Source organism: Sminthopsis crassicaudata, chromosome 6, assembly GCF_048593235.1.
Source record: "Sminthopsis crassicaudata isolate SCR6 chromosome 6, ASM4859323v1, whole genome shotgun sequence".
In the NCBI taxonomy this organism is placed as follows: domain Eukaryota; kingdom Metazoa; phylum Chordata; class Mammalia; order Dasyuromorphia; family Dasyuridae; genus Sminthopsis; species Sminthopsis crassicaudata.
The window spans coordinates 242206596-242226459 of NC_133622.1; the positions used below are offsets into that span (position 1 = coordinate 242206596).

Below are 19864 nucleotides of genomic sequence, written 5' to 3' on the forward strand. Positions count from 1 at the left end.
TCCTAAGGAGGGACCAATGTAAAAAATCCAAAAGGGAACTGAAAGATGATAGAAAAAAAAAAAGATATTCCCATGAATGAGAAAAAGGAGGAGTTAAAATAGTGGAGAAATCCTCAAAACTCTAAGCAAAACTTTGAGGAAAATGAAGGTTGGCTATATTGAATCCTTCCCTAAATGAGAGGAACTCAGTAATGGAAAAATAAGGTGAAGTGGTGTTCTGGATAAATACAAAGCAATAAAATCCCCATTTTGCCTATCACAGTTAAAATGAGCTATTCCAAATATTTCCATCCATATGAATGATTCTCCAAATCATTATTGGTCAGAGAAATGCAAATTAAGACACCTCTGAGATACTACTACATATCTCTCAGATTGGCTAAGATGACAGGAAAAGATAATGATTAATGTTAGAGGGGATGTGGGAAAACTGGGACACTGATACATTGTTAGTGGAATTGTGAATGCATCCAACCATTATGGAGAACAATTTTATGATCCATAAAATGTTATTACACTGTTCATACCCTTTGATCCAGCAGTATTATATCTCAAAGAGATCTTAAAGAAAGGAGAGGGACCCACGTGTGCAAAAATGTTTGTGGCAGCCCTTTTTGTAGTGGCTAGAAAATGGAAATTGAATGGATGCCCATCTATTGGAGAATGGCTAAATAAATTGTGGTATACGAATGTTATTGAATATTATTATTCTGTAAGAAATGACCAGCAGGATGATTTCAGAAAGGCCTGGAGAGATTTACATGAACTGATTCTGAGTGAAATGAGCAGAACCAGGAGATCATTATACACTTCAACAACAATACCATATGATGATTTATTCTGATGGATGTGGCTCTCTTCAACAATGAGAGGATCCAAATCAGTTCCAATTGTTCAATAATTAAGGGATCCAGTGAAATAACTATGGGAAATGAGTGTGGACCTGAACATAGCATATCTCATCAACTAAACTGAATCTCAAGTACACCTTTTCAGAGTTCCATCCCTCTACAGGTAAACATGACAGTAATTTAAAGTCAATAAATGTAAAATGTTTATATTTTTATAAAGTGAGATAATAAATATAACTGCTAAGAACTTTTTCATTATTAGAATAATTAGAAATCTATATCTAGAGAGGGCATGAGGAAGAGTTGATTATTCTGGGGTGATTAGAAAAAAAATGAATAGAGAAAGAGGGATGCATTGGGAGAAGGTGAAGGCAACTGGCATTAGGGGTTTTTTTTTCACCTAATATAAAAGGAAAAGCTTTAATAATGGGCAAATATGGGTGGGGTGACTTGAGACTCACTTTCACTGGAATTAGTTCATAGAGGGAAGAGTTTATACATACTCAATCTGTATCTGGGTTACTCAATAGGGAAAAAGCAGAGGAAATGATGAGAGAAATGTCTAGGAGTATAAAAAGGAAGCAAGATTAAGGGTAAGTCTCTTTACAAAAGGAACAGAATAACGAAAGAGAAGTATAAATAGAAGAACATACAGTCAGTAATGATAAATGTGAATGTGAATGGAATGAGTTCACCTCTAAAAGAAAAGCAGATAGCAGAATGGATTGGAAACCCAATTTTAAAAACCCAAATTTAAAAATATGTTGTTTATAATAGACATACTTGAAATAGAAAGTCACACACAAAGTTAAAATAAAATATCAATATCGGCATAGAATCTATTATGATTCAGCTAAAATAAATCAAAACAAAATAAAACAAACAAACAAAAACAAAGCAAAAAAAAAAAAAGCAAGGGTAAATCAAGAGCTTAAAAAAGGTCAAAATAGTACAATTAATTAGAGTAATGAACATTGAAATGACTTTGAGATACTCCTTTATACATATCAGAAAAAATAAGTTCTGGAAGGAATGAATACATACATGCATACGAGGCCATAAATTATTGTTTGATCCATGCCAGAGGGGAGTCCTTTTTGTAAAGGAGCAACTGGTTTGGCTATGAGTCAGCCAAAAGGACTGCTTATTGGGGTCCTTAAGATCTGTCAAAGACATTGCTTGCCCTATATTCTGTGAAGACTGAGTTAGCACCCTGGATATTTTAGATTCAGTTGGAGTCAGGATAACCAAAAGTCCTTGGTGTTTATTCTTGGTCTTTAGCAATATAAACAGGATGGACTCAGGATCTCCACGACCTTTCTTTACATTACTCTACTGCCAAAGTGACTCTGGCTTGTCTTATTTCATCCCCTAATCCCTCCTACAATTCTCTGTATACAACAAACAATTGAGCCAGCATAGAATAGTGGGAAGGGCCATTTTCTAAGCATACGGTAATAGAGTATTGTCTAATGGGTAATTAGCCTTAAGTGCTCAGTTGTCTGACCCCAGTGTATAAAATCAGAGTTTCAGCCCTTTACAATATTCTATCAGTGTTCCTTAAACATTTTTTTTTTCCATTTGTAACTCCTTTTTGCCCAAGAAATTTTCAAGCAATCCCAGGTATATAAAATATTTATACAAATCAAACATTTACTGATAAATCATAATTTCACAATTCTCACATTCAATAGCACAATCCCACATGAAGTTGTGACCTAGAGTTTAAGAAGCTTTGTGCTAGCCTACCCACACTCAATATACTTCTTTATTCATAAGTATTAAAATTGACATCTCAGTGTCCAAGAAAAAAAGCAGTCCTTCACTATAGGCTATGGATCATGCCAAAATTTTACCTCATTGAATCTAAATGATAAATATACCTCCTGCCATCAACTCAATAACCAGAAATATATCAGGAAATTGTCTTGCCATGGTTTGCTCTTGGCAGAGGCCTATTGTGGTTTCTTTCTGGTCAATAGTCCAATTTTTTAAGGAAGAAAACTGTGATGAAACACAGAGAGTAGATAGCCCTACAATATCAATACCTGAAAAATGACTATAGAATTGCCCAGGTCTATGGGTTGCAGCTATGTTTTGCTCTGTAAAGATTAATTGAACCATTAAATAGAATCCTTTCCAATGGATCATTCCACAACTAACATAGCATCAAAGTCTCTGATCAAGGCAATAATCTCATAATTTGGCCTGCCATATACTTCTGACTGAAATTGAGGGCCACACTTTCCAATAGTAATGACTAAGCAATTTTTCAAGTGTTTTAGATTAACCCTGAACTTGCATACCCCTTTATATCAACAATCATTGGGGCAGTCAGATGTCTAATTTAAGGGATTTAAGATCCTTTGGGAAAAACTATGCCAGAATATCCAGTTCAAATGACCTGATAGATCCCTTTGTGTTGTTCTGATGTATAAATTATAATAAGAAGGATTGTGGACTGTTAACTTTTGAAATTCTATTTGGTAGGCCACCTACCACTCTTCTAAGGCTAGAAAATGAGAACATGAGGTTAGCCAAAAGGGACAAAAGCCAGAGAAGTTATGTGATTTCTCAGCTTAATACAGTCGTTTGTGATAAAACTTGGTGTAAACTCTGCTTTTGGAAGCAGGTACGTTTCCATTTGAGACAGATGTCTACATTTGGAATTGAAAATTTCTGCTGACAAGTCATACTGCCATTAAGACTACTGAACAGATGACCTGGATAGATTACTCCCATATAAAGCTATATGAATATGGCCAATGAGATATACTCTTGAGAGAATACAACTAGTGAACAGATTCATAATTCACAAATATTAATTTGCTAAATGATGGTAAAGTTCAAAAATAGAAGTAGGAAAGGAAGTCTGATAAGGAAAAGGAAATGAGAAAAGCAAGGGAATAAAGACTATTCAGTATTTGATCAGTTAAAATAGGGACTTGAGACTGGTTTATTGGGTCAAATTTTCACTGTGTTACATGTAATCTCTAACAATCTTCCATGAGAAAAAATATATGTTTGTAGCGTTAATAACTCATTTTGAAACTCTTTTCACACATGTATTGGTGAGCAAAATGACATGGAAAGAGGCTTCAGTAATGAGTCCCTAGAGTGCCTTTATTCTCCTGAGAAAAGGTCCATATAATGGAGATTTTTTTTCTTAATTATAGGAAGCTGAAGACATCATATTATTTGTTACTTAGAAAAGGCCATCCAAGTCTTCAGAAACAAGCACAAACCTTAGCAAGATTCCTGGGACTAGGGTAAATGAGCATAGGGTACAGCTTTTCTCCTCTACAGGTAGGTTGCACTACTACACTGCACTTGTTTCTGATTTATTTGGCTCTTCTTCATTTTGTTTTTTCAGAAGAAAACAATGTTATCAAAAACTTCAGCTTGATTCTCAAGCTGCCATTATATCTCCCAGAAAGCCATCACTTACTCATAAGGTCTAGTATGTTATTTCTGTCTCCATCATGTTTGAATCAGACTAAGATTAGAACAATATTAAAATCTTAGTACCAGGCAATATGAGTCTAAAATAGAAAAAAAAAAGATAGGTATTGAACTTTTATTATTTTCATCTTGAGGTTCTCTTTCCTACCAGCTATATACAAATGACCCTTCCTACATCTGAAGTTGTTGATCAAATTCTGAGCAAACTCTCCAGAATACTGAGAGGTTAAGAAAGTCACAATGGATCATACTAATAATCAGAGAAAGGAAAAACGGGAGTAGAGAGAAATACTCAGCTTTGTCCTTGTTTTCTATTTAGTTACAGCAGGATTTCCTAATTCCAAGATCATTTCTATCTATTGTCTCTAAGATGATTTCAGAGTTACAAAGGGAAAAAAAAAAGAAATTAACTCTTGACTACCTGAACTAATAGAAGACTCATATACTTAAGGAATCTGATAATGTCCTTTAGTTTTGGGAAAGCTGTAGTTGAAAGTTAAGGGGGGGGGAACCTTGAATCTCAATTTAATTTTGCTTTGGAAGTTGTCCCCATGGCATTATTTATTTAAGTAAAACTGCTCTGATACTGGTGAGAGACAGCTAAGATGTGATCAGAATTGGATTTCTAATCTAGAAAAAAAGTCACATTTCTACATTGCATTAAGGTTTGAGAAATCCTATGGATCATTAATTTGGTTTAAAAATTGTAATAGTTTGGTACTTTAGATTGGTTACACAAAATAATGTTCAACCTAAGCAAGAAAATAAAAATTTATCTGAAATTTCTATTTTAAATTTATAAGTTTCATAAATACTCATTTGGAAAGGACCACAAAGGACATATTGAATGACAGATGTCTGAATATAGGAAGAAAACTAAACATCTCATTGAATCCACAAGGTTGACGATATCTAGTGAACTTCATTACATAGTTCTCTGCTTTATACTTTTCATGTACATGAAATCAACAATGTGCTGGTTAATCTAACACAATGGCTTTTTGAAAACATCAACACAATATTCTTTAAAGCTTAATCTACATTATTAATCCTTTCTTCATTTCATTCATGATTCTAGAGAGTCAACAAAACATTAAATCAAACATTTAGGCAGGTTGATTTCCTATTTATGAATGTTTACACTTGAAATTTAAACATTTAATGAAGCAGCTAGAGGGAGTTCCAGCAGATCCCTTGGTTAGAGTCGAGCTCATTGATCTCCCCAGAATGCATCAAAATCCTCAAAATAAATCTCCGGTTTGTCCAGAATTTAACAATTCTATTTCCAGAGGTATGCCTAATCTGATCACATTCATCACCACTCAAAATTCCATATTTCTGAGATGTAAGAGCAAAACTTAAGCAACTCACAATCATGTTTTTACAATGTTTTCCATGAACCAATTTTGAATTTGAGACTCAAAATACTGCAATCTACCACCACCCAATTGATTTATCTTAACTTCTTTTCTATTAGTCAATAATTTATACAGGTTTTCCTCTTATAGTCAATTGGGAGAATTCTAAATGTTAATGTGTCTCACCTCAAGGCTCTATGGATGGCAAACTCCTATCCTTCAAAAAAGGTCATTTGCGTTTTGAAGTTTGGATTTGAGTTTTATTTTGCTTTTATTTTCTTCCAAAATCTATTTTGTTCTACTATTTATATGTATTAATCTTATTTCTGCTTTGATGATCTTAAAAGAATCAAAAAAATATTTCTTTTGACAATTCTCCAAAATTTTGACAAGAGATACTTCATATCAATTGATCTCGAATATTTATTTCTCTAAGTTAAACATTGCCACTTCCTTTACCTGATATTTACTTGATAAAGTTTCAAGGGTTCTTCCTGACAAAGACATTTGCAAGTTTGTCAATATGCAACCTTTAATACTGTATCCAGAATTGAACAAACAAGATTTGATCAAGGCAATGTTTCCAATAATTCAGTTTAACATTTAATATTGCTATCAAACATCAATTAACCAAAGTTCTCAAGTTATATTTCTTATAGCAACTCTTGTCTTGACAAATAGCAAAGTTGGAGCTTCACATTTCATCACAAAATAGTGACTTGTCAGTCAATTTATCAATAAATTTTGCTTAAGAAGCTACTATTAATCAGAGCTTTGATAATTGCTGGGGGGAGGGTTCTGTTTGTGATCCCCATGCCATAAATACTAGTCTTTATTGTTTCAAATTTCAGTCTCTTTTTTTTTTCCATGAACATTAAACAAGTATTCCAGTTTTATATGAACTTAGCCATCCTGAGCAAATGGAAAACAGAAAACCTTTTCTACTTGAGCTTCCCAAATAATAGTTGTCACTGTTTTCTATAAGACACTCCTTTTCATATACTTAAAAACCTTCTCAACCTTTCCTTAGTTACTGACAAAATGGCATCAGTGTGCTACACATTACTGATCGCCCAGTGAATGTTTTAATCTATATAGCCTGTGGAACAAGGATACCAATGGAGCTCTGAAGAGAACCTTCATCAAGTCTTACCAAACTAAAAAATCTACAAATTGACAAAAAGTACTTTGCAAGCTGAATTAAGATTTATAGTATTGCTATGTTTATGGACACCAAATTACAGGAATATAAGACAACCAGGCTGTAAATTAAATAGAAAGAAAATAAAGCACAAAAAAGTCTCATAAGATAGAAGAGAGATAGATCTGGTATCCTTTCTGTCAATATAATATTACATATATATATATATATATATATATATATATATATATATATATATATATATATATATATATATATGTATATATATATATATATTAGATATAAGTTTAGAAGAAAATCAGTATAGAAGCAAGTGAGGAAGAAGAAAACAAAATTGGTGGAAGTAGGGAGAAATAAGAAAAGAGTAGAGAATGAAGAAAAATCAGCTGAAATGTGGAAACCGGAAAATAATGTACTGAGAAGTTTATATTAACCTCTTTGGAATACATTTATTGTTGATCATAGGATTGTGCAACACTGTATGTGGATGAAATTGAAGTATAAATGTAATTTGTTAGGAGGACTTAAGTGTCAGAAATCTTATTAAAACCACATGATTATTGATTTTTATTTTGGTAAATGATGTAATAATTCTCTAGTTTCATTTAAACTCTCCAGTGGAATAGTCTAAAATGGAAATTCCATTTTCCTTAGTCCACTAAGTTAATAAGTATCATTTAAGCATTACTCTGCTATCATAAAACACTATATAATTATACACATATAGTATTGTTATCATTAAAAGGGCATCAATTCATTTTAAATACAGGAATAGATAAGTGAGAGAATATTTATAGGAATCATAGCCAAATAGGAGAATTATCTCTAAAACATGGAGACCAAAATGAGAATAATGAAGGTTGTAACTTTGGAGCACTATTGTTATAAGCTTTTGATACCTAAAATTCTCTTCCACTATTAACATTTGACATAGAGTTGATCAGGACCTTGTAAGTTGATAACCCTGGGATCTACTAGATGCTTTTAATATTGAAACTAGGAATCTTTGCACATACCTTGGATTATGACTCAGAATTGAGCTGATGTGAGATCTTCAGCAAATGCAGATGTGATAAGTAAGTGTATTTCTTGCTTGAGGATTACAAAAAGACAACTTAAGGACATTTCTGAAGCTTTCTATTTGTTACAAATGAGATACTAGACAATATGGTTATCATTTCCCTCCTTTAAATTATGAGCCATACTGAATGTTTTTTGAAAGTAACACAGTTTTGTTCATTTCTTGAAGTAATTACAGGAGAATATGATTGTTTCTATGACATTTGAAGGACTCTGGCAAAATATATATATATATATATATATATATATATATATATATATACATATATATATATATATATATATATATTATAAATAGTTATATATCTTCTAATGATGAGAGGAAGAAATGAAGATATTAGCCCTACTTGCTGTGGTAGGTAAGATGGAAAAGTGGAATAAGAACTTCCCTTCTCAAATCCATTTTTTTTCTTTTTAATCTGATTGTTTATGAATATCCATAAATAATATTTTAACCAAACAAACAAACAAAAAACCTTTCCAATGTGCTTTGCCCTGCTGCCTTCTGAGAAGATTCAGACTATGTTCCATAGTATGATAATGAAAGTGAAATGTCTCTGTTTTATAGTATGCTGAAATTTACAATTTTCCATAGGGTAAGTTTGACTTTTTTATGCAATGTAGCTTCATATTGAGACTAAAACACATCACACATCTATGTTTTTATTAGGAAGATGGTTATGTTGTTGTTGCTGTCATTGTTGTTGTTTTTTATGGAAACCATCCAATTATAGATTTTAGTTGACCAATACCACAGATATTTCATGCAATTATAGAAAAGAAAAGGCATATGGATGATTGAATATTAATAATTATTAGTAAACCAATCTCCTTTGAGACACATTATTGTTGTTCATGGTACCATCATAAGAACAAACTTTATAAATATAACTTTTTGTGTGTGTCATTGAAAATGATAATTAAATATATCAAAAATTTGCCCAGGTTCAACTTCATCCTATCAACAGGAAAGGAATCTGTCTCTGGGGTATACACCAAGGAAACATTATGGGAAGGAAGGAGACTTTTGATGAATTCCTTGATGATACATTGAAGAATGAAAGGAATTTGCAAATATCCTACACACCTAATCTTTCGTGAGTGGTGCATCCTATATTGAAAGAGCATATGCCCAACTGTTTTCCTTGGCTGAAGAAATGGATAATTGTAATGAGACTACATCAATTCAAGTAACTGAATTCATTCTTATGGGCATCACAAATCATCCTGATCTACAATTTCCTCTTTTTCTTGTGTTTCTCATCATCTACATGATAACAGCTTTGGGGAATCTGGGTTTGATTATCTTGATCAAAATTGATTCTCACCTGAAAACACCCATGTATTTTTTTCTCAGGAATCTGGCATTTATTGATCTTGGATACTCCACTGCCATTGGTCCCAAAATGTTGGTTAATTTTGTAGTGGAGAAAAATGTCATATCTTATATTGGATGTGCAAGTCAATTAGTAATTTTTATAACATTAATAATAAGTGAGCTTTATGTGCTTTCAGTGATGGCCTATGATCGCTATGTAGCTATCTGTAATCCCCTACTGTACATGTTGATCATGTCAGACAGAATGTGCTATCTTTTGGTGGCCATCCCATATGTCTACAGCTCCTTTCAAGCACTACTGACAACAATTAAGATTTTTAATTCCTCTTTTTGGGAATCTAATGTAATTAGTCATTTTTACTGTGATAGTCTTCCCCTCCTAAGCATTTTATGCAAAGATGCAAAGGATGTAGAGTTATTTATTCTAAGCCTTTCTTCTTTTAATTTGATTTTCTCTCTCCTGGTTGTTCTTGTTTCATATGGACTCATTCTTATGGCCATCCTCAGGATGAACTCTGTTGAAGGCAGACACAAAGCCTTTTCTACCTGTGGCTCCCATCTCACAGTGGTCGTTGTGTTCTATGGGACACTAACATTTATGTACTTGCAACCCAAGTCTAGTCATTCCTTTGATACAGACAAGATGGCATCTCTTTTTTATACCCTGGTCATTCCCATGCTTAACCCTTTGATCTATAGTTTGAGAAATAAGGAGGTGAAAGATGCCTTGAAAAGAGCCCTAGAGAAACAATGCAAATGTCTTCTTTAATGTCTTTCCTTTTTAAAGAGTAAATGTTTTTCTTTTTTATTTTCTCTTTAGCTAAGCAGAAACTATCATCTGTGGCCTTGAAGTTAAGACAAAATCTCTCTACACTAAAGAGTACAAAGGAGAAAATTTAGAGAAACATCTCTTATTTAAATTTCCATCAGTGACATAAATATAATAAATATAACCTCTTTCTTTTGTGTTTTCTACAAAAGATATCTATCTAATTCATGAAGGAAACCATTTAACTTTGAGATTGCTCTAATAGTTCTGTTGTAGTGTTTTGTCATAGTTTATTTGTTCTTTGACATTGCCTAAATTTGCCTTTGTCACATTTCTCCAATATTTCCGTTTCTTATTTCTGGGGTTAACTGGAATAAATTGGTTCCCTTTTCAGTGACACAATCCTGTATATAATTGAAAACAACTTTTGTCCCACATTTTAGAAACCAAACCTTTTCTTATGACTAAAAACTACTTCCAAATACCTTCAACTGATTGGATGACAATTTGATTGATTCATAAAATTCCTTCACAAATTCAGGTTATAGTAAGGAAAAAAAATCCTAATAGATATATTCCAAAGTTAAAATGGTTACCTCAGGAGGTAGATATTTTGAAAAAGTCAAGAAAACGTTTTGTCACACTTTTCATTATATCATTGATTGGATTCTTGTTTATGGAAGAGTTTAACTTTATGGTTTACTAGAGAGGACTTGAGATGTAGATGCAAGATCTACCAGGAACTTTGTTTTTTTTTTTTTTTGTACAATCAGTAAAGCACTATTGTTGTTTTCTTCCTTCTCAGCAGAAATAAAGTAGATAAAGAGGAAACAATTATCTCTCTTTGCAGATTATATGATTTAGAGAATCCTAGACAATCCTCTTAAAAAATACTGGAAACAATGAACAACTTTATCAAAGTTGCAGAATGTAACATAAACCCACATAAATCATCAGAATTTCTATGTGTTATTAATGAAATCCAGCAGCAAGAGATAAATTCCATTTAAAATAACTGTAGATAATATAAAATATTGAATAATCTACCGACCAAGACAAAGCCAAGAACTATATGAACACAGTGACAAAACACTTTTCACACAAATTAAGTTAGATCGAAACTGAAAAATATGAAAAATTGGAATTGGAAGAACTAATATAATAAAAATGACACTCCTACCTAAACTAACCTACTTAGTGCAATACTGATTAGACTGCCAGGAAATTAGTTTATAGAGCTAGAAAAAGTCATAACAAAATTCATGTAGAAGAACAAAATGTCAGGAATTTCAAGGGAATTAATGAAATTAGTGAAAAAATGCAAATGAAGGTGGACTAGATATATCAGAATAAAAGTCATCAAAATCATTTTGTACTGGCTAAGAAATAGTAGATCAGTGGAATAGGTTAGGTTCACAATTACTATAATAATCCAGTGCTTGATAAACCCATAGACTCCAGCTTCTAGGATAACAACTCACTTTTTCGACAAAAATTTCTGGAAAAACTAGAAAATAGTATGGAACAAACCTGGCATCGACCAACACCTAGCACCTTATACTAAGATAAGGTTAAATGGGTTCATGATTTAGGGTGATACTATAAGTAAATTAAGACAACAAGGGAGAGTCTACTTGTCAAATATGTAGAGAAGGAAGGAATTTACAACCAAAGAAGAATTAGAGAAAAATTATTAAATGAAAAATGGATTATTTTAATTATATTAAGTTGAAAAAGGTATAACACAAACAAAATTAATAGATTGGAAAGGAAACTGAAAACTCGGAAAATTTTATATTCAGTGTTGTTAAGTTTCCATTTATGAAAAATATAGAGAACTGACTCAAATTTATAAGAATTCAAGTCACTCCCCAATTGATAAATACTTAAATGATATGAACAGGCAATTTTCATATGAAGAAATTAAAGACATTTCTAGAACAATGAAAAAATACTTTAAATCTCTGATGCTTAGAGAAATGCAAATTAAGACAACTCTGTGGTACCACTATATACCTTTCATATTGGGTAAATTGACAGGAAAAGATAATAATGAAGATTGGAGAGGATATAAGAGAACTATGACAGCTATACATTGTTGGTGGAGTTCTGAACTGATTCAACCATTCTGGAGGGCAATTTGCAACTATGCCTAAAGAATTATCAAACTGTGTATACCCTTTGATCCAGCAGTGTCTCTCCTGGGTCTATATTCCCCCAAGATCATAAAAAGGGGAAATGAACCCATCTGTTCAAAATGTTCATAGCAGCCTTTTTTTATTGAAAGGAATTGGAAAATGAGTAGATAATCATCATTTGAGGAATGGGTGAATAACTTATGGTATATAAGTGTAATGTAATATAATTGTTTTAAATTAAATGATGAGGAGGCTGACTTCAGAAAAGCCTGGAAAGGCTTACATAAACTGATCCTAAGTGAAGCAAATAGAATCAGCAACAAGAAGATTATTTGATGATCAATTCTGATGGACTTGGCTATTTTCAACAATTTGATGATCCAAGGCAATGTAATAGACTTGTGATAGAGACATCTACATCCCAGGAGAGGGACTGTTGAGACTGAATGTAAATTGCAGCATAGTATTTTCATCTTTATTGTTGTTGTTGTTTGTTTCCTTTATTTTTCTCATATTCCCTCCTTATAATCTGATTTTGCTTTTACACGGTGATAAAAGTGGAAATATGTTTGGAATAATAGTACATATTTAATTTATATTAAATTACTTGCTGCCTAGGGGAATGGGAGGAGGGGAAGGAGGGAGAAAAATTTGGAACAAAAAGTTTTGCCTTGGGTGAATTTTAAAAACTATCTTTGCATATAGTTTGAAAAATAAAAAAAACTTATTTTTCAAAAATAAAAAGACTGATTTTTTTTAATTTTAACAAAGAAAAAATAATATTGTCTGATTTGTGTTTTTACCCTTCTTAAGTTTTTAAAAACATATTTTATTGATATTCACTATTTTGGGAATTACTATCATTTCCCATTAATTCACACATACACCATTGTAGATAGAAGCCTTTCCTTAGAACAAAGAAAGTAGATTATTATATCACAGCCATCAAAGAAAATGTTAAATTCCCAAAATGTTATTTATCATTAGTTCAGGACAAACATGCACATGATGCTATTAGCTATTGGAGAAGAAGGAAATGGGCATCAAATGGGGGAGTGCCCAGAATATGATTATAGAAGAATATTAGATTCATGCATTACCTGTTATTATTGTACATGTCAGGGAACCCCAAGCTATTAAGGCCATCAGTTACAAGGACAAATTAGTCCCTTGAGAGTTCCTAAATCAAAATTTAGTATTCCTAGATATGCTTCCTGTAGTGAACAGAGCAAGATACTAAGGGGAATCCAAAGGCATAAAGGAAGTAAGTCAACAAGGGAGAAGTAGTTAGTGTCACTTCTGCCAAAGGAATTCCAAGTCATCTATGCAATAGAGATTTTCTTGTTTAAGTTTTATTTGGCAACATCTCAGAGACAGAGTCCCATTTTAGTCCTGTCTGTTATATTGCAATATAAATATTCATATCTTGAATATCATCCATAAGTAACTTTGAACACTTCATGAACATTTTTAGCACTCTCCTAGAGTCTATAATAGATGCCTTCTTTGAAAAATTATTTTACAAATCACTATTGATCAGAGAAATGCAAATTAAGACAACTCTGAGGTATCATTACACACCTGTCAGATTGGCTAAGGTGACAGGAACAAATAACGATGAATGTTGGAGGGGCTGTGGGAAAACTGGGACACTGATGCATTGTTGGTGGAGTTGTGAAAGAATCCAACCATTCTGGAGAGCAATCTGGAATTATGCCCAAAAGGTTATCAAAATGTGTATACCCTTTGACCCAACCATACTACTACTGGGCTTATACCCCAAGAAACTACTAAAGAAGGGAAAGGGACCTGTATGTGCCAAAATGTTTGTGGCAGCCCTTTTCATAGTGGCTAGAAACTGGAAGTTGAATGGATGTCCATCAATTGGAGAATGGTTGGGTAAACTATGGTATATGAATGTTATGGAATATTATTGTTCTATAAGAAATGACCAACAGGAGAAATACAGAGAGGCTTGGAGAGACTTACATCAACTGATGCTGAGTGAAACGAGCAGAACCAGAAGATCATTATACACTTCAACAATGATACTGTACGAGGATGTATGCTGATGGAAGTGGATTTCTTCAACATAGAGAAGAGCTAATCCAATTCCAATTGATTAATGATGGACAGAACCAGCTACATCCAGAGAAGGAACACTGGGAAATGAATGTAAACTGTTATTTTTACCTTCTGAATCCAATTCTTCCTGTGCAAAAAAAAAATTCGGTTCTACACACATATATTGTATCTAGAATATACTGTAATATATTTAACATATATAAGACTGCTTGCCATCTGGGGGAGGGGGTTGGGGGAGGAAGGGAAAAAATCTGAATAGAAGTAAGTGCAAGGGATAATGTTGTAAAAAACCACCCATGCATATGTACTGTCAAAAAATATTATAATTATAAAATAAAATAAAAAATTAAAAAAAGAAAAATTATTTTAAACATATAGCATAAAATATAAAGGATTACAAAACAAACTAATTATATAGAAATAGTTAATTTAAAAAAATAGAACTAAAGTAAAGATCTCTACCTTATATTCAACCTAAATACATATCTTGCCATATACAAATTATAAGCATTGTTTGCAATTTTTCAATTCAACTGTCAGTACAAATCTCTTTTATAAATGAAAATAAGTTTATGTTTTCCTGAAGATCTCACTTATGACTAGCACTATCTATACACAAAAATTTAATAAATATTTTCTAAATAAATGAATGAATAGATGTACATTGCCTGATTAAAATGTAAACTCATTGCCAATATAATTATTTTAATTCTTTCTACTCATATTTTATGACCTATCATTATTCACCAAATATAGCAGGCATTTGATAATTGGTTATTGGTTGATTGATATATGTCATACTAGTTGGATCATGTAACCATGACCAAAGAAAAATGTCTTTGATAGTGGATAAAAACTGAACATATTCCAAATTTGAAATGATTAATTTATTAATGATCAAATGTTAGAGATAAAATTTGGGTAGTTTGCAGAGAAGATAAAGTAAAGAGCAAAGGCAAGGAACAAAAGAAAGGTAGCAGTGGAAATCAATAAGGAATAGCCACTGTTAGACCAACTATACTAGGGTGCATGGGATCGATTGACCAACTTTTGGTGAATGTGCCATATTTTCTTTATGTGCTAAAAATAATATTTGACAATCTTTTACAAGAATAGTTTACATGTAAAAGTAACAACTCTAAATCATATTCTTTCCATTAATCCACTTGAGGGCCAAATTGATATGGAAAGGATGTCTTATAATTAGTCCCCAAAGTGCCCTTGCTCCCTTGTGGAAGTAGCCTGTATTGGGATTTTTTTAGTGTGGTATCTGATGCTAGAGACTGAAAGTTTGTCATACATCAGAAGTCTCCCAAAATTTAAGGAACAAGGAAAATCCCATTGAAAAAATCCATGAGGCTGAGTCATCTTAGTACAAGGAACCAATTTCTCATCCATAGGTAAGTCACTCTTTGAATGGTTTTGATTCTCTTTTTTCGCCTCAACAAATCAATGTGAACAAAATCTGAGCAACCTTTATTATACTACTCAATCTAACTTTATATTACATGGATATCTAGCAGTTATACCAAAGGCTAAAATGATGTTTTTGTCTCTGTGAAGTTTGAATAAGCTCATGAAAAGAGTATTATTCAAGTCCTTTTGTAGGAATGTAATTATGAGCCTAAAATTTAGAAGGTAGCTTGTAAGCTTTAATTAGTTTCCATGTTAAGCTATTTTTCCAGTACTGTACAGAGTTCCTTAATACATATACATATCTTATTTAAAATATTAGTACTCTATCTAGTGAATTGATATGTTTGGAAAGAAAGCAAAATCAAGATAAAGCACTTCAAGATAAATCATTCATCAGTAGGAGCAGATCATTTTGTTGCAGTTTTTTTTCTTTTCCTTTTGAAACCATTTCAGTGTGTGATAATAGGAATTTCAAAAACATTTGAACTAAAATATTTCTTCCTACAACCTAGGAGATTAACTTCTGAAAATATCATTCATATATACATATATATATATATTTGATATTAGATGTCACAGAGATAGGGAACACTAACTAGAAGTTGTCTGATGTTCTAATGATCTAGGGGGTGAATTTGTCATGGATGTTTGAAAAACCAGGTAGATTTGCTCATAGTGATGGATAACAACATAGGGTAGTTTAAGGTATGCAATTATAATGGTTCTCTCATTCTCTGCCAAAACATTGTTTGGCAAGCCTTTATTACAAATTATTTCTAAATAGAGCAGATAGACTTGTTGAGAGGAGAAGAAAAATAATATATATCAAAATGATAAAGAAAAGATGATCACATCCTATTAAGTGATTTGGGTTCAGTGTAACAAAACTTACTTTTAAAACTTAAATCCACAATAAACATATAAGGCAATGGATCTAGTCTTCATATTGTGGCAGAAAATCCTTGGAAACAAGACCTTTGAAGTAGATTATAGGATTAGTGTGGGAATAGTTTGCCAGGATGTTTCCTGAAAATATGATAGTAAACATAGGATTAGAGAGAAATTATCATTTTCCCTCCATTTCCAAAGGATTTTTTTTTCTTTTTGCATGGGTCTTTATTTCTACTGAACTTCTGCTAAATAATCAGTTCCTACAACTTCTTTGGCTGGTATATCAATGATTGCAATTAGCATCATTTCATGTGTGCAATAGTGTTAAAAAGTCTACACCTGTTTCAATTGTGGTGATTGTTTTAGCCATACTGACAGAGTTGAAGTTGATGAGCTTTGAAATAAATCCATTCAAACCCACTTCACCATTTTGATTTCTTGAATGTAATACTGATTGGTTAGTAACACCAAAATGGTTGAGTTTAGTTTTCCTCTTCTTTTTCTTCTCTCCCTTCCCTTCCTTTCTGCTTTGCTTCTTTCAACTCCCTGTTTCTCTCTCCTTCCCTTCTTTGGTTCATCTCTCCCTTGGTTCTAATTTTCTCTCTTCTTTTTTCCTTTTCTTCCTTTCTCCTCTCCCTTTGTATACTTCTCCTTTATCCTTCCTTCCTTTTCCCATCCCTCTCTCTGTCCCTTCTTCTCATTTATTTTCTCCATCTCTCTCTATTCCTTCATCCCTTCCTCCTCTTTTTTCCTTCTTTCCTTCTTTCTTTTTTTTTTCTTCCTAGAATCTATGAAGGCCCTTTGATAATGCAGGAAGAGGATCATTTCCTTTAAAATGATAAAGAATCTATTTGGATCATATCATTAGAGAAAAGCTTGAGAGAGTTAAGCTTTTGCATGCTTATCTACTGTATAGATCCATTCAGGTGTATTTTTCTAAGGCTTGATTTGCATCACTTTCCCAGACTGAATGTGCCATGGCTGCTCATGAGTCAATCCCTCTTCCCAGGAGCTATTATTACCTATTCCATATCTGACTGAGATTGCTTCATTTCTCATGTTTTTGAGAGTTCCATGTATTGGTGAAAAATAGTAAAGTTACCTGATCAGATTTAATCCCATTTAAGCTCAGAACTCTACTCTCAATTCTATTAAGCAGCAGGAACTACAAGTGTATATTTTTATGTCTGACCATTAATTGTCTTAAAAACCTAAACTTGTTTGTCTGAATTGTGGGACTTTTTCTTGCTTAAAATATATATAAATTATGATTATTGAAACATCTCTGAATAGAATCAAAGGAATTATGAGAGCTATGTTAGATAAAATGGCTCATATTTCTGCTATACTTTAAGGTAGAAAACCAATGCAGAGATGATCAACTATGATAGATTTGTTTTTTCTCATCAATTCAGTGCTTCAATATCCTAATAAATTTTGGATAGAGAACACCATCTACATCCAGAGAGCAAACTATGGAGACTGAATATATAACCATACCTGCTATGTTCATTTTATTTTTTTCTTTAATTTTTAAAAAAATTTTCCTTTGTAGTTTTTCTCTTTGTTCTGACTTTTCTCTCTCATCATGATTTATATGGAAATATATAAAAACTAGAAATGTGCATGTATAACAAAAAATAGAAAGAAAAAAAAATACAATACAGAATCCTACAGTAGGCATAATGGTTAAAACATGAGATGAGGTTAACACAGCAGCTTGATTTAACAGACTTCACAGAAGGATTTGACTGGGCAATATTGTTTGTTTTTATTCATTATATCACCTCTTAATTCCTACACATATTAAAATTGGAAGTGACAGCAAAGAAACTCACTTGAAAGGACTATGAAAGATATTTTCACCAACTAGTGTCTGATCCAACATCTGCCTATAAATAGCTTAAGTAATCAACAAATTTGAAGAACTCCAGAGAAAGGGAGCCCAGTACCTCACAGGGTGTTCTCAATTAGGGATAATGTTCTTTGTGAGGATATTTCCCCTTATCTCTTCCATGAAAATTAAATACATGTCTTCCTAAGTCACTTCCTTTATCCAGAACTGACTTCATTAAGGCTAGAGAGAAAACATCTCATATTTTAAAAGAATGACCCTGGTGCAAAGAAAACCCAGAATTATTTTTTATCCATTTATTTATTATTTTTTAGAACTACATTGAACTCATGTGTTGTCACATTCTCAACTGTTCTTCCTTTCTATCAGTCATTCATTTACATAGGTTCAAAATTTACTCTTCTCTTAAAAGTATTTGTGTAAATTCATAATTTAAATATTTTCTCACCAGCATCCTCCATCTGACAAACTCCAGTGATGGTGAACTCCCAGCCTCTCAAGATAGACCAACCTGCTTTTACGCAGTTGCATTGTTTTATATTGCTTTCCTTTAATTTTATGGAAATTTGATTTTCTGTCCTCTCATCATTGTTTTTATTTTATTCTTATTGTCCAAATAGAATAAATTGTGTCTCTTCTCTCGAAATGAGAGAAATGATTCATTCAGATCCTCATTTTATTCCAATAACTATTAATCAGTTCAGTGTGATTACATGCAGATTAACAATATTAGAAAGTATTAGTTTAGCCCTATAACAACAAAACAAAAATAGCATATTGATAAATATTTTGTGTAAAGAGACTATGACAATATAGATAATTTCTTATAATAGGTCTCAAACTTTATATTGTAAATTCACTGTTTTCCACTTATTTAGCAATTAGGAAGTACACCTATGTAATGGCAAGGATTCTGGCAAAGATAGCTCCATCCCATTTTGCTCAATTGTCATGACCAAACCCAGCACGGGTGAGAAATTTTGACATGATTTAGAAAGTATCCCAATTCATTAATCTATCTGTCTATTTGTTTGTTTATTTACTCATTCATTCATTTATCTATTTATTTTTTGTTTATTTATTTAGCTCCAACCCATTTTCTTTTTTCCAACATGAGGAGGAGCTCATCTTCAGACCACTTAGTGGAGATGATTCCTGCTTCCCCCAACCCACTAACCCCATACTAAAACATCATTGTCACCTCTTTTAGAAGATCAAAAGAGAAGTCTATCAAACAATAAGATTTTGCATTTTAGTTTGCCTCTTCTGCATGTCTAGGTACTAAATGCTATAAAAGTAAGGTTTAAGGGACCAGGGATATTTGAGATTTGATCTGAGGTCCAGTTCATTAGAGAGAAAAGTATCCTTAATAAAATGCTATTGTGTTGGAGCTCTGCTTATTTTTCTTATTGTAGTTTGAGGATTTTGGTCGCATAAGTGATAGTCCTTTAAATGTTA

At 32.4% G+C, this 19864-nt stretch overlaps 1 protein-coding gene across 1 annotated transcript; it reads left to right on the plus strand.

Annotated features, from left to right (window-relative positions):
- The first annotated feature begins 9070 nt into the window (after nucleotides 1-9070).
- LOC141546323 (olfactory receptor 8K3-like) lies at nucleotides 9071-10021 on the plus strand. The gene has a single exon (XM_074274066.1). The coding sequence runs from the start codon at nucleotides 9071-9073 to the stop codon at nucleotides 10019-10021; it is 951 nt and encodes a 316-aa protein (XP_074130167.1).
- Nucleotides 10022-19864: the final 9843 nt, after the last annotated feature.